General features: G+C 38.9%; 1 protein-coding gene across 6 annotated transcripts in view; it reads right to left on the bottom strand.

The window, feature by feature from the left end:
• Positions 1–11,186: 11,186 nt before the first annotated feature.
• KCNMA1 (potassium calcium-activated channel subfamily M alpha 1) overlaps positions 11,187–13,754 on the bottom strand; it is a 494,817-nt gene continuing 492,249 nt past the window's right edge. For 2 of the 6 annotated variants that reach the window (XM_086752630.1, XM_086752629.1), the window contains one exon: positions 11,187–11,955. In XM_086752630.1, the coding sequence (XP_086608756.1) occupies positions 11,804–11,955 (152 nt within the window). In that variant the 3' untranslated portion in view covers positions 11,187–11,803. Of the gene's footprint in view, positions 11,959–13,754 lie in introns of all 6 variants that reach the window. The other 4 variants (XM_086752628.1, XM_086752627.1, XM_086752632.1 and 1 more) reach the window with 3 other exon arrangements.

A 13,754-nucleotide genomic window follows, 5' to 3' on the forward strand; every position in this document is an offset into this window, starting at 1 on the left:
TCTGCCAAGCAGGAAAAGAAAGTGGAAACTGAATAAAGTAATTTTAAAAAGTGCTCTGGAGTGTTCATCTCTCTCCAACACATCCACTGGGACTCTTTGAACTTGCTCTCCCTCTGACTCTTAAGATCTTTTTGACAGAGACTGAAAGTGTCTGGTTACTAGACACCAGTGTCTAGTTGCTGGAAATAAATGAGAAAGTAAAAACAGGCAAATTGCACCCAGAGGTAGATGAAATTTTTTGCATAATGAATGTTCTGAAAATAAGTTATAATAATATATATGTGTTTTCAGGCCTGGAGCCTGAGAGGAGGAGAGGGGGAGTGTTTTTTTTTAAAGAGGTCAGTTAAGTACCTGTAGCCAGAAATCGTGCCTAGGACCTAGCTTAGCTGCAGAAACACTACGTACTTCAAGTCCTCGTGGATTAATTGAAGTTTTTTCTGACTTAACTAAGACTGCACAAAAAAAATCTTTGCTGATGAAATCTGCCTATGTTGTTTCCTATTATTGATATGTTTGGTTATTGTTTAGTTATTTGCCCCTGATCTTCTTTCTCTATTTGCTTTCACAGCTAGAGTTTATGTTAGATACACAGTGACTATTTGCAAGGCTTAGGTCTTCATGACAGTATGAACAACTCCTTTTCTTCCAATACACTGTAAAGATTTTCTCACTTGATTTCACTCACTCACGTTTGTAATTTACCTATCCTTAGGATGCAATTACACGATAAGTTCTCTCTGGTAGCAAATCCAGACCAAGAAGGTGCAGGTCTCAGCCATGCAGCCTTATCCTAAACTCTCCAGATATGGTTACACACGAGAGAACCAGCAAACAGGAAGCAAGGTAGCAAGCAGACCCAGTAAAGGCCTCTGCATGAGAAACCATGCTGTTGGTTTGGGCTCAGAGCCCCCGCCTCGTCCCACCCACCCTGTGCCCTGAGCAAGATGCATATGGTAAGTGCGTGCCTCACATCCCAGCTTGCTTAGAGCAATTCTGAGGATGGGGATAAACTCTTCAGCAGGGCCTGTTATGATAGAACAAGGGTTAATGGTTTTAAAATAGAGGGAGGTAGATTCAGACTGGACATTAGGAAAAAATTTTTTACGATGAGGGTGGTGGAACACTGGAACAGGTTGCCGAGAGAGGTGTTGGATGCCTCATCCCTGGAAACATTCAAGGCCAGGTTGGACGAGGCTCTGAGCAACCTGATCTGGTTGGAGATGTTGCTGCTTCTTGCAGGCGATTTTGGCTAGATGACCTTTAAAGGTCCCTTCCAACTGAAGTTGTTCTAGGATTCTATGACACTGTGGGTTTTTTTTTTCTACTTCTGTCTAGGAGTATCTTATCTATCTCTTGCACTGTAGGACAACAGAGGCCCCATTGAATACAAGTAGCAGGATTTGCTGGTGTCCTTTGTCTGCCTGGCACACAGCTTTTGAAGCAATAACATGTCAAGCTTTCTGAGGCCTTCTGAGGCTATTCAGATGTTTTATTGCAAGTTACAGTACAGCTCTTATGTAAGTAAGTAAGTATAATGTGTGTAAGTCTTATGAGTGTAAGTAAGTATAAGGTGGCAGCAGCTGTTGAATCATCTTCCATTTCAATAGCAAGTTATATTACTTTTATTTTCCTCATCATCTTTTTATTTTTCTTTTTAATTTTTTTTTAAATTTTTTAAAACTGTTCAGGTCATAGAGGTTTTTAGAGTGGCTTCATATTCCTGTTTGGAATAGGATCTCCTTGCAGCCAGATACCATGGCACTGGCAGTCAGTCTACTCTCAAGACATTTGAGTTCCTCACACTCATCAGCTACCTTGCTTTGACCTTCTCAGGTTAGTCTTCTAGTATACATGTAGGACTTGGTACAGGTATCATTACATGATAGCTGCATGCCAAAGTGCACTTCACCATTAAGATCTTGCAATTATCCATCTGAGCCAGCTATGCTGTTGATACTGACTCCCTCATTGCACCCTCCCCCTACCCCAGCTTTCTTTCCAAAGTGGAAAAATTCTTTAGTGTCATTACTTGGCATGTACTGAATAACCAGGTGGTCAGACACAGTCAGCATGGATTTACAAAAGGCAGATCCCGCTTGACCAACCTGATCTCCTTCTATGATGTGACTCACCTAGTGGATGAGGGAAAGACTGTGGATATTGTCTACCTATACTTCAGTAAAGCCTTTTGACACAGTTTCCAGAGCATTCTCCTGGAGAAACTGGCTACTCACAGCTTGGATTCTTTGCTGCATAAAAAAATCTGGCAGACTGGCCAGGTCCAAAGAGTTGTAGTGAGTGGAGTGGTGGCTGGTCACAAGCAGTGTTTCCTAGAGCTCAGTACTGGGGCCAGTTCTGTTGAATATCTTTATCAATTATTTGGATGAGGGGCTTGAGTGCTCCCTCAGTAAATTTGCAGAATGACACCAAGTTAGGTGGGAGTGTTGATCTGCTTGAGAGTAGACAGGGTCTACAGAGGGATCTGAACAGGCTGGATTGATGGGCTGAGGCCAGTTGTATGAGGTTCAAGAAGGCCCAGTGCCAGGTCCTGCGCTTGAGTCACAACAACCCCATGCGATGCTACAGGGTTAGGGAAAAGTGGCTGGAAAGCTGTCCAGAGGCAAAGGACCTGGGGTTATCGATCAATAGCTGGCTGAATATGAGCCAGCAGTGTGCCCAGGTGGCCAAGAAGGCCAACAGCATCCTGGCTTGTATCAGAAATAGTGCAGCCAGCAGGAGTAGGGAAGTGATCGTCTCACTGTACTCAGCACTGGTGAGGCCACACCTAGAATACTGTGTTCAGTTTTGGGCCCCTCACTATAAAAAAAAAAAAAAAAAAAACACACTGAAATGCTGGAGCATGACCAAAGAAGAAGAGCAATGAAGCTGGTGAAGGAACTAGCGATAGGATGAAAGGAAATGGCCTCAAGTTGCATCAGGGGAGGTTTATCTTGCTATTAGGAAAAAATTATTTACTGAAAGAGTGGTCAAGCATCGGAACAGGCTGCCCAGGGAAGTGGTAAAGTCAGCGTCCCTGGAGGTATTTAAAAGATGTGTAGACATGGAGCTTACAGACACAGTTTAATGGTGGACTTGGCAGTGCTACGTTAAGGGTTGGACTTTATTATCTTAAAGGTCTTTTCTGACCCAAATGAGTCCATGAAAACAAAGTAAATTCACACCCATACAAAATGCTCAGAAGCTGGATTTTTGGCTGCTGGAGTGTATATGTACACACTTTTATCTTCTCACTTCAAGATGCCCTTCTTTTGTTCTTTCTTTCTTCATTTACTTATTCATTTAAAATACTGTGTGTCAGGCTGTTCTGCTTGTATTCAGGGAATTGGGAAAATGAACTGATTCTATGTAAATCTGGCTTTCAATTTATGTTGTTCCCTTAGTGTGTAACTAACTGCACTGTGATGCACCCTGGTTTAGTGCTGTTTAGCACTTGCTGTTAGCAAAGACTCTAATGGCTGTACATTCTATCAGAAAATCCCTGCAGCTGCAGTTGCCAGCCATGACTGAAGTGGAGGTTAAAAGCCATAAACTTTGCATAGATACCACCCACACCTGTGTAATTGTCATGTTTAGCAGATACTGTACAACCATAATCTGGTGACAAGCTCCACATTTTTTCGTTTTTAGATGTTAACCATGTCTAAAGATTGTTAAGGTTCAGAGGGAGACACAATCATCCAGTGTTAGCCTTCATTGTTTTGTCTTTAAACTGTAAGATCTAGGAAGGAAGCAGAGTTGTTTGTTAGTTAGGAAAAAAAAAAAATGTTGCTAACTAACTTTTTGAAGGCAGGGTGTCACATCACAAAATTTTCATCCATCCCTACCTGTGTCATTAACTGATTACTGTGTCACCGTGGCAAAAACTCATGAGCTTGCAAAGATAAAAGCTGATATGGCTGTAATGCACAATAACTGTTAATTTGTTAAGAACTCAAAGATCTTTGTTTATCTTTCCCTTAATACTTAGAAAAAGATCTGAACGTCCTCTACCTTTGAAGTAAGAGAAGATTTACAGACTTTCTTAAAATAGCATGCTTTTCTTCTTAGGGGTTATCATTCTTCTTCAGTAATTATCAGTCAAGCTTACTAGTTAGTGCCTGACACTATGAAGGGATGAGGCTGAGGAGTAATGTCTAAAGTAGAACTGGTATACAGAGCCATGCAGATTTGCTAACATAAAGTAGCCCTTTCATTGAACTGTTCTAGACAGTCATCATGGTTTCTATGGTACATAAACTTCCTTCCCCAGTGAGAGTAGCTAAGGATGGTTTTGACAGGTGTACCCAGTGAGGGTACACCACTTTACTTCACTGACAGTGGTGCTGAGCCAATTTGTTACAGTTCTTCATAGTCCAGCATAAATACTGTTGTGCAGTGATTCCTCCTCCCCTCCACACTCTATTTGCTTAGAAAAATGCCAGTGTAACCATGTTATACCCGATTCCTTATGTTATTTACCCGAGTTAGGAACAAATTAACTGTTCGTACTTTTTTGCGGGGGGGGGGGGGAGGGGGGGAGGGGGTGGATGCTTGAGTCTTTTGTAGTGCTCTGCGCTTCTTCTTTCCTCTCCATTATTCAGAATCAAATCTGATTTATCATACTGTGGTTCATTACAAATCACTGTGGTGATGCTGCTGCACAGAAGATTAATGATGTCAACTTTAATGGCAAGGTTATTTTAAATAGCAGAATGCCAGTCACATGCACACAATCTTACAGGCTCCAAAAGATGACTAAGGTGTTCTTAAACTTAAAAACATACAGTTGTATGTAGGATTATATCTAGTTCCTGTGCTGCGATAGAAGAAGCATAGTCCAGATCTTACAAATAACGTCTAAATGTACTCATCATGAAAGATGAGAAAACCTTTGAACTGCTTAGCAAAATTATGCATCCATCATATCCTGACCTGTCAGAGCTAACAGTGCCATCATATGCTCTGTTTAACCATGCAAAGTAGCTAAATTATACCAGATCATAGTTTCGTTTGATTACCTAACTAGTGTTAGGGTGATGTTTGTTGTTACTGCAGTTACTAACTTACAGCCCTGACAGCATCTTCCACGACAGCTGATATTAATTCTTATTAGGAAGGGGCTGATTCTGGAGGGTGACCAAGAGAGGAAGGCAGCTGGGTCAATCTTAATTCGAAGTATGTATAGCAATGATTTTGTGAGTAAAGTATTATTCATGACCTGTTGATACATATTACATACCTTTGTGGGACACAGCTTTTCTCAAAGACAAAAAAGAAAACACAGCAATCTCGCCGTCTTTTAGAACACAAATACATAAATTTTAATCTGAGAAAAATACAAAATGAAACCATGTACAAGTTATGTACAAACCCTTTTTACAGGACAATATATTTATCACTGGATATTACATATGACAAAGTCAGGTAGATCATTTCTAAGCACCAGCATTTGTTCTCTCTCACCAACCTATAATGGTAAAAAGTAAAATGGTGAAGTCATACTCCTTTTTCTTGATGAACTTTTAAGTAAGTTAAGATGCTAGCTGGTTCTTAGTGTACCTCCCATCCCCACCCCCAAATCGTAATTAAATAGATGTGTGTAGCCATCAAAATATAGTGTGTGTGTAAATATATGTGTTTGCATTTCTGTGTTTTGTTTTTTTTTTTTTTCTGAAGGAGGGAAAAAACCATCAGCCTTGAACTGTAAAGAAATGCAAAAGTTGTTAAAGTTCTATCATCAATTATTTCTTTATTTATTTATTTATTGGACAGAGGTTAGATAATTTGCATTTGCTAAGTGTGTGTGTCCCAACCTATACTGTGGCAGAAGCGAGATTTTTTTTTTTAACTGCTACTTAAGGAAAACTAGAGATATCTTCTGCTGACCTTTTCATGTGGCTCCTGTTAGTTATTGTCCAGTCAACAAAGTGCTCATAAGTCAAATTTCTGATTTCTGAAAAAAATCTGTTTTCTATTAATTACATGTGTTCAGCTACCCGTGTTGTTGTGGGTTTTTTTAAGTTATAAAGATCTCCTCTAAAATGCATTGACTGAAGCAGTAAGAAGCTTTCTTTCAACCTCAATAAGGTTCTAATTGGATGCGGTGTTACTGTGTTTAACTTAAGTTAGATATTGTTGTTAATTAGCCCCAAAGTGATAAAAAAAGTATTTTTATATAATTTTCCTTCCCCCTACCCCTTTTCATTTTGACAGTTAACAGTAATACACCATTATATAAAACAGATACGGTAGACCAGTAGTCCTAGGTATTAAATTCAGTGGAATTTACTTGCTTATATAGACTACTGCACATCATAGACTATACAGTTTCAGTGTGGCTGCATGTTCTATAGCAGAGAATATCTGTGCAGAATAGCTTTGATAAATGCTGGGACAGAATTGTCACTACTATATGCCTATGTGCCATCCTAGGCAGTGGCCATAGCTGAACAGCTACTCCATTCCTGTCAGTATTTCGGGTGGGGGCTGTACCCACATCTACTAGTATTGCTCATTAAAAAATACTACAAATATTATGTCTGCTAACTGAATATTAGGAGATCTGGTAAGCACATATAATAAATTTTTTAAATCCTATGTACCCTAAGCCTGGGATTGTTCAAATCCCCTTAGAATTTAAAAATGCTTGTTCAAATGTTGGGGATACTGGTGGCTCAGATGGCAGGGAGAGGAAAACAAAAGGACTGATATAAAGAACTCTCCTTTCCCCTGATTTTTTCTATGCATCTGCCATTGAATGTGACACATATTCCCAGGTCAATCCACTGTAACACAGGGAAAGGATTTCTGTTTTCACTTTGTCCTGTTCATCGCCTTTCACACACTTGGTTATTTTGTTTAAGCACATTCAAAATTAGAAATGAAAGGTGAGACAAACACTTCTTTTAGTGATAAAGAAATTCACAATAACAGCTTTAAAAACAAAATACTATGTCCTCCCCTCCCCAATCTCAGTATGTGTTCATTTCAAATACATTGGGATCCAGAAGCCCTTACAAAGGTGCTTCCTGATAAAACCGTTTAAGCACCTGCTCCATGTTTAACTTCGAGCCCATGTGAGTCAGCTAGAACAGGGCAGTTGCTAACATGTTTATGGAGTCACTGGTGAGTGACCGAGCACTGAAAACTGCTTGGTCACTTTACACATCTGTAAATTATTGCTTTTTGTTGTCATGCATTAATTTATGCATCCTATTATTGCAGTAGTTGTTAGATGTAGTTCACACACACACGCACACCTCCCTCCACTTCCCCTGATTGAGAACATGCTATTATAATTTCCTCCTCTTCTACTCTATGAAAAAGTTCAAGAAATGCATATCTTGCTTACACTGGCCGAAAAAAAAAAATACTCCCAACAACAACCACCTCACCCACCAATCCCCAACAACTTATAATAAAAGTCTATAGACAGTATTTTTGTGGTGTCTCTTGTACATTGCTTGCAAACTACTTTTCCCCTTTGCCACATTTGGCTGAGGCAAATTAAGTCTTTTCACATCTATGCAGCCTGAGTCATTGGATGGCCTTTTTCTTTAAAATTAAAAAAAAAAATAGGGGAAAAAAATATCTTTAGTGTGGCTAAACCTGGCTTCCTGTACAGCCCCAGCCACGATAATAGCGTACAAGCTGCTGAAGACTCATTAACAACTCTTTCAAGACATCTGTATGGCTAAAAAATGCTACACGGGAGCGTCATTATCCTGAAGCTCATGGCCTTCACCTTGTATAAGCAGCACTGGCTTTCCCATCAAAGACAAATCAGAAATAGCCATGGTCTTACATTTGCTTGAGGACCTGGATGTGTCATGTCCATCCTACTCCCTGCATTCTCTGCCCCTATGCTCGCGGTTTTTGGGCTAGTAGGGCTTGCAGGGCTTTGTGTTAGAGGTGGAATACCAATGATGTTGTCCATGAACCTGTAGCACTGTGTAACTAACCATGCCCCAGATCAAGGGGTTTGTACTTTCTGCCACATGTCCTTCCTATTTTTTGGCCATGGATGCTGATTTGAAAGAAGAGGAGCTGTTAAAACGGAGTCAACAGTTTTAGAAAGTTTTTGGAAAGTACAAGGAAATATTTGCCATTTGCATCTTTTTTTTTTCCCCTATTAATAAATATATTGTATACTTATCTTACAACCAACAGTAGGACAGACACATTGGGGATCTTAAAAAATTGCATTTAGACTCCGAATATCTTATTTCTTTACACCTTAACTTTTGCTGTGCTTGACACTTGCCACCCAAACAATGCCCCACCAGAGGACAGTTTTATCCTTTCATCTTAGTGCTCACGGGCTTCAGAGGACAAATTAAAATAGCAGCCACGAAAGAGAGAGAGAGAGCGCGCGCACACTTTCTGGCAACGTGAACGCATGCATGTGCATGAGTGTGAGGAGGGGCCAGGAGCACACGTCTGCTTCAGCAGTGAGAGAGGTTTACTGTCAGTGCACAGCTGATACAACTAAGAGGAACGGATGCTTTTTGGTTAAATCAGGAGGAAACAGTTGGTACGATTCCTCCATGTGCTAGCCTGTAAATCACATCCGTCCTTTTTCTTTGTGTCTTTCTTCCCCACCACATACATATGTGTGTATACGCATATATGCGAACACAGACACTTTCTATTCACTACATGAGTTACCCAAAAAAAAAAAAAAAAATCTTTAGCTTATATTAATTGTGTATGCAATTCATAAAAAAGCTGAAATTCCTTTTTGTCCCCTTTGTTGTCTTTTGAGAAAGGAGTAAGACTTATTAATAAAGATCAAATACTTATTTCTACATCAGTTGTTATGTGGTCTATAGCTGCCGCTTATGCCACTTTCCCAGCCACTTGGCTTGATATAACTTCATATATGCAAATAGTGGTGCTGGCCCTATTGTAGTCTTTGATAAAGCTGAATGTCAAAGCTCTCCAACAGGTTTTCTATATGTTGCTCATGTTCTTCCATTTAATTGCCAGAAGTCAGTCCTTTGTCATTCTTTGATTATCAAAAGTAAGAAAGTATTATTGATTCCTCTTAGCTTTTATATAAATGGGAAATGCAAAAAACCCACAACAATACCTGTTTCTCTCTGTCTTGTTTGTTCTGTGCAGGTGGTGTTCTGTCTATCTGTCATTACATACAGAACCATCTGTGCTGGGAGAGAGCACGAGTGTGTTCAGATCTTGCCCTTCATTTCTTTACAGTTGGCAGCATGATAATTTTGTGTGTGCCAGTTAAACTGGACAGAGACACACACAAAACTTAGTTATGTAGGAGTGTTGCATTTGATTCATTAGTATGTTTTATCCAGTGAATGCTCACTTCTGAAGGAAGGACATTCAGAAATGGCACTGCACAGGATGAAGTATAAGATACAGTGTTCTATGTCCCTACAGTAAGCATCGGTCTTCTAAGGAAAAAACCAAACCAAAACAAAACTTCACATCTACTGAGTGAAGTTGAACACAAATTTCAAAAATTCTCCTGTACTCAGGACCAGCTTTTTTTCACTCTGGTTACAAAGATGAATGCAGTTCATGAATGAAAAAGGAGCATGGACTTCAAAGTAGAGGCTTAACATGACCCAACGCAGAAAGTGGATGTAGATTAGTGTCACTAGCTGAAGTAGTGTAGATTGGAAGAACTCACCAGAATCATCTTCTGTTTTGGGGACTGTGAAATGGCTTAAACATGGTCTAAATAATAATGAAAAACTGCTTAAATTGTTTTGTTGCTTTGTAGGAGAGTGAAATATTTTAAACAATCCAATTATTTTACAGATACTGTATTAACACTTCTTGTCTTTAAATAGCTATTCTACAAAATTAACAACAAAGCAGTCACAGTCCAAGAAGTCACTTCAGAATAAAGCCTATTAGGTGTTAGTATGGTTATATTTGTACTGCAGCCAGTGGACAAACATTAAAGCTGGGATAGTTTAGCTTAAATGTTGGATTATATAGTGGACATCATTGCTTTCACAATAAATTCATTTGCTTTGTATTTGTTTTGATTCACTGATATTTCTCTAATGATAAAAGTACCACAGTATGTTTTATTGTGGTGGTTAACAATTCTGCAAAATTACAAAGCCTAAAGTTAACTTGCACAATGAAAATCTGCTTTTCTTTATGACTGGGTCCTATGTTTTTGTTAAAATCTTATTAGCACATCTTTTTTCTTTTTTTTTTTTTTGTCCCTTCACACAATTGTGTCAGATGTTGCTAATTTGAAATAGAGAGAGTTACTACATCAGTTAGAACATCAAATGCTTGGGTGGATAGATACTGCAGCACAGATATGAAACATCACATTTTTGTCTGATGGCTATAAAGCTTGTTGGCAACTTTGTGAAACTGCTGTCACAAAAGGCACCCATCAAAGGCCTTTTGTGAGTTATCATAATAAATACATTCATTTACTTTTATTTTGATTTGGTTATTACTGTACTTTTAGGTGTGGTGTCTCAGCAAAGTGAAAATAAATTCAAGAAAAAAAAAATTTCTAAAATAAGATGTTGCTTGGTGCAGGAATTAACTGAGAACAGCATATTGTGAGATTATAGAGCTGAGGCTAAACCAGTTTTTATCCTGATCTCAACTCACTAAAAGGAGATTCAGTGTGCCTTTTACCAAGGTATGAGCTATCACCAAAGTGCAAAGATCTGGAGCTAAACCTCTAAACATATCAGGAAGAACTCAAACTAAATTAAAAAACTGATGCAAGGCCATCAGCACTTCTGAAGTAAGGAACCAAGAAAATATGATAGATGAGAAGGTTAAAACTTATAATTTCATGCACTATTTATGCACTCTGGATTAAAGCACTGTAATACATGGCAGAAGAAGAGGAATTGCCAAGCTTGCCTTCCTGAAATTAACAACTGCTGATGGCTAACAGGAAGCAGAGTGGAATTGCCAGATTTGCCACTTATAGCAAGTGCTGCCTATGAGCACATCTACATGGCCCTTGCTTTAGGGTAGTGATGTCCACTATGCTCGTGTTGCAGAAAGTTGTTGAGGATGCTGGGCATCTCTGTGTGTGTGCACGTGTAGTGGGGGGCACAGTGTGTGCGTGGGGGTCATTGGACATTAACAAAACTGGCAATTAAGATGATCTGTATATGGTAATAAAAGAAATAATATTTCAGAAGAATGTTACATGTACAAAAATATGACTTTCAGCTTTGAAAATAAATAAGTTCAGTTTATTAAGAGCTGGTGACAATGCTGAACAAAATACACATCCTCCAGTAAAGAAACATTTTGGTGAACTGTTCTTTTTTTTTTTTTTTCTTCTCTTTTTTTTTTTTGATTTACTAAAATACAAGTTGGACCTTTTTTTTTCTTTTTGTAAATATATCATTTGTCTCCCTTAATTACATGTCTTTATAATTGTGACCATCATTCTCCTTTAAGCCAAAGACTGAGGTTTGTTTTTTTTAAATTCTTAGGAGTCTGGCCACTTATGTAGTTTTATTTAAGGGAAAATACTTGACAATGAAAAAAAAAGAAAAATATATATTTTTTCTAATAAATAAAAATAATTTAAAACGCTAGAGGCTATACATGACTAATTTTGATTATGTTCATTTATAAATGAAATAGTTTCCAAAATACGTGGAAGCAATATTAAAGGCAGACAAACAAAGATCTGTCTACTTTATTTTCCCATTAAGCTTGCCCTTCTTAACTTCTCCATCACTGGTTCAGCATGTAAGAGGAATAAATGTCACATCACCATTCATGAAGTTTGTCAGGCTTTAAAAAAATAGTTCTGGCCTCGAAGGAGTCAACATTCGTCTTCAACTTCTCTGATTGGTGGTATCAAGCTGCTTGTTGATTTATATTGATTGATCTGATTGGCCATGTGAGAGCTCATGGGCTTGATTTGAATGTTTCTGGGATAGGCATTATCCGGCTCATCTGTAAACCATTTCTTTTCTGCTAAGGAGCAAAATGGGTAGAGACAGAATAAGGAGGGAAAATGAGAGTTTTAATTAGTGAAGCACATATAGACATAAACACAAAAAAAAAAAAAAAAAAGGAAGGGGTAGCAGTCAGTGAAGTTTATAGAGAAAAGGCAATCAATAGAAGGTGACTTTGACTAATTGCTAGCAGTACAGTGCATTGGATTAATACCTCTGAAAATACTTTTCATGAAAGGAGGATGACATGTTTGCAGATTTGATAGTAGAAGCTAAAAGAAAACTGTCAATATGTTAGTTACTAGTTTGCTTGCTGAATGTAAAAGAGTTTGTTTTGTTCCCCACCGCCCGCCCCCCCGCTCAGGTGAACACCTTCTGATTCTTTTATTGAAAAAATGATACAAATAAAAGGCTAAACTGAGAAGCCAGGGAGAGCAGATGGAATAAGGGTAATGCAGAAGAAAAGCATATAAAAGAAAAGCTGTCCCTATACAGAGCAGCACCTAAAGAGTCAGAGTTTTTTCTAAACCATTTCAGCCTTGTGGTTGCTACCACTGGCTCAGAAATCATGCAGGAGAATGTAAAGACGACCTTTCTACCATTGCTGCAAGTAGAGCTTGCATCCATGCTGCCAGATGGCTGTGTTCCTGCACAGGATGGCCATAATACTGCTACTTAGCAACCTGGCTGCTTGGGCGCTGCCGAACTCTCCAGTTTGGGAAGGGGTATGGGACGTACCTGGTGCTGGAGATGGCTGTAGTACGGGCTCAAGTTAATCCTAAATGGATTGGTAGTGATACGTGACAGCAAGGCAAAGGAGGCAAGGACTTAAAGGAAGATTAGAGGGAAAGCTATTCTTTTTATTTCTTTGGGTAGTGTCTGTTTCCCTGAACGCAGGAAGAATTTTATGGTACTGATTTAAGGTGGGCTGGGAGCAATGTGGGAGGGAGTGAGAATGCTGACAAGCTGCAGCATTGCACCCATTCCCTACCTGCTTATGATTGTAACCACTATATTGCATTGTTCATATGCAAAAATTTCTTAAAATTCACAAAAGAAAAAAAAAAGAATTTTCTTAAGCCCTTTAGAGAGCAATTACTGCTGTCATTTCTTAATTACAGGTGTGCAACTTGTAATGATGATAGCTCTATTCTAAGACTTAGAAACTCTTGGTCTTAGAGTGGCTTATGGCCACTAGGTGCTTGGGCTTTGACAAGCGTTGGTGAACGGAGGTCTCCATTCTCGCTCTCCTTCCCCAGATTCCAGAGGTGGGTGTGCAGAGCACAAATGGTTCTGAGGATGGGATTCTGCAACTGAAGCATGTTCACTATTCCATGCAAGGCTTAAGGTGTGCCATGTCAGACCTGCTGCTCTTACATGTATGCACTCCTTCTCATTCCAACAGGGAATCCAAAATGCTTCAGAAGCTTTAGTGTCTCACTTACTTACATAATACAAACTGCCACTTTCATTTACCACTAAAATGCTGCTGTATCTGGGCTGGAATCAGGGCAGGAGTGGAAGGAGTGCTCATTTAAAATAAATAAATTAATTAATAATAAGCAGAGAAAAATCCACCCTGAAAACCCAAAGACTGTGCACAAAAGCTCAGGAGGTGAAGCAGACAGTAGAAACTGGAAGACCAGGAAGACTAAAGGACAAATATCTAGGCATAAATGCATAAAAATAAGCAACTACCTTCAAAGTTAGGGCCTCTATAGAAGTGGATCAATTTCCAGCATTACTGGACTTCTCAGTCATTTTCATAAATATGAAATTTAAACACTTATACTTCATATGGATTTCAAGCATCTA

Source organism: Chlamydotis macqueenii, chromosome 7, assembly GCF_036417535.1.
Source record: "Chlamydotis macqueenii isolate bChlMac1 chromosome 7, bChlMac1.mat, whole genome shotgun sequence".
NCBI classification, from domain to species: domain Eukaryota; kingdom Metazoa; phylum Chordata; class Aves; order Otidiformes; family Otididae; genus Chlamydotis; species Chlamydotis macqueenii.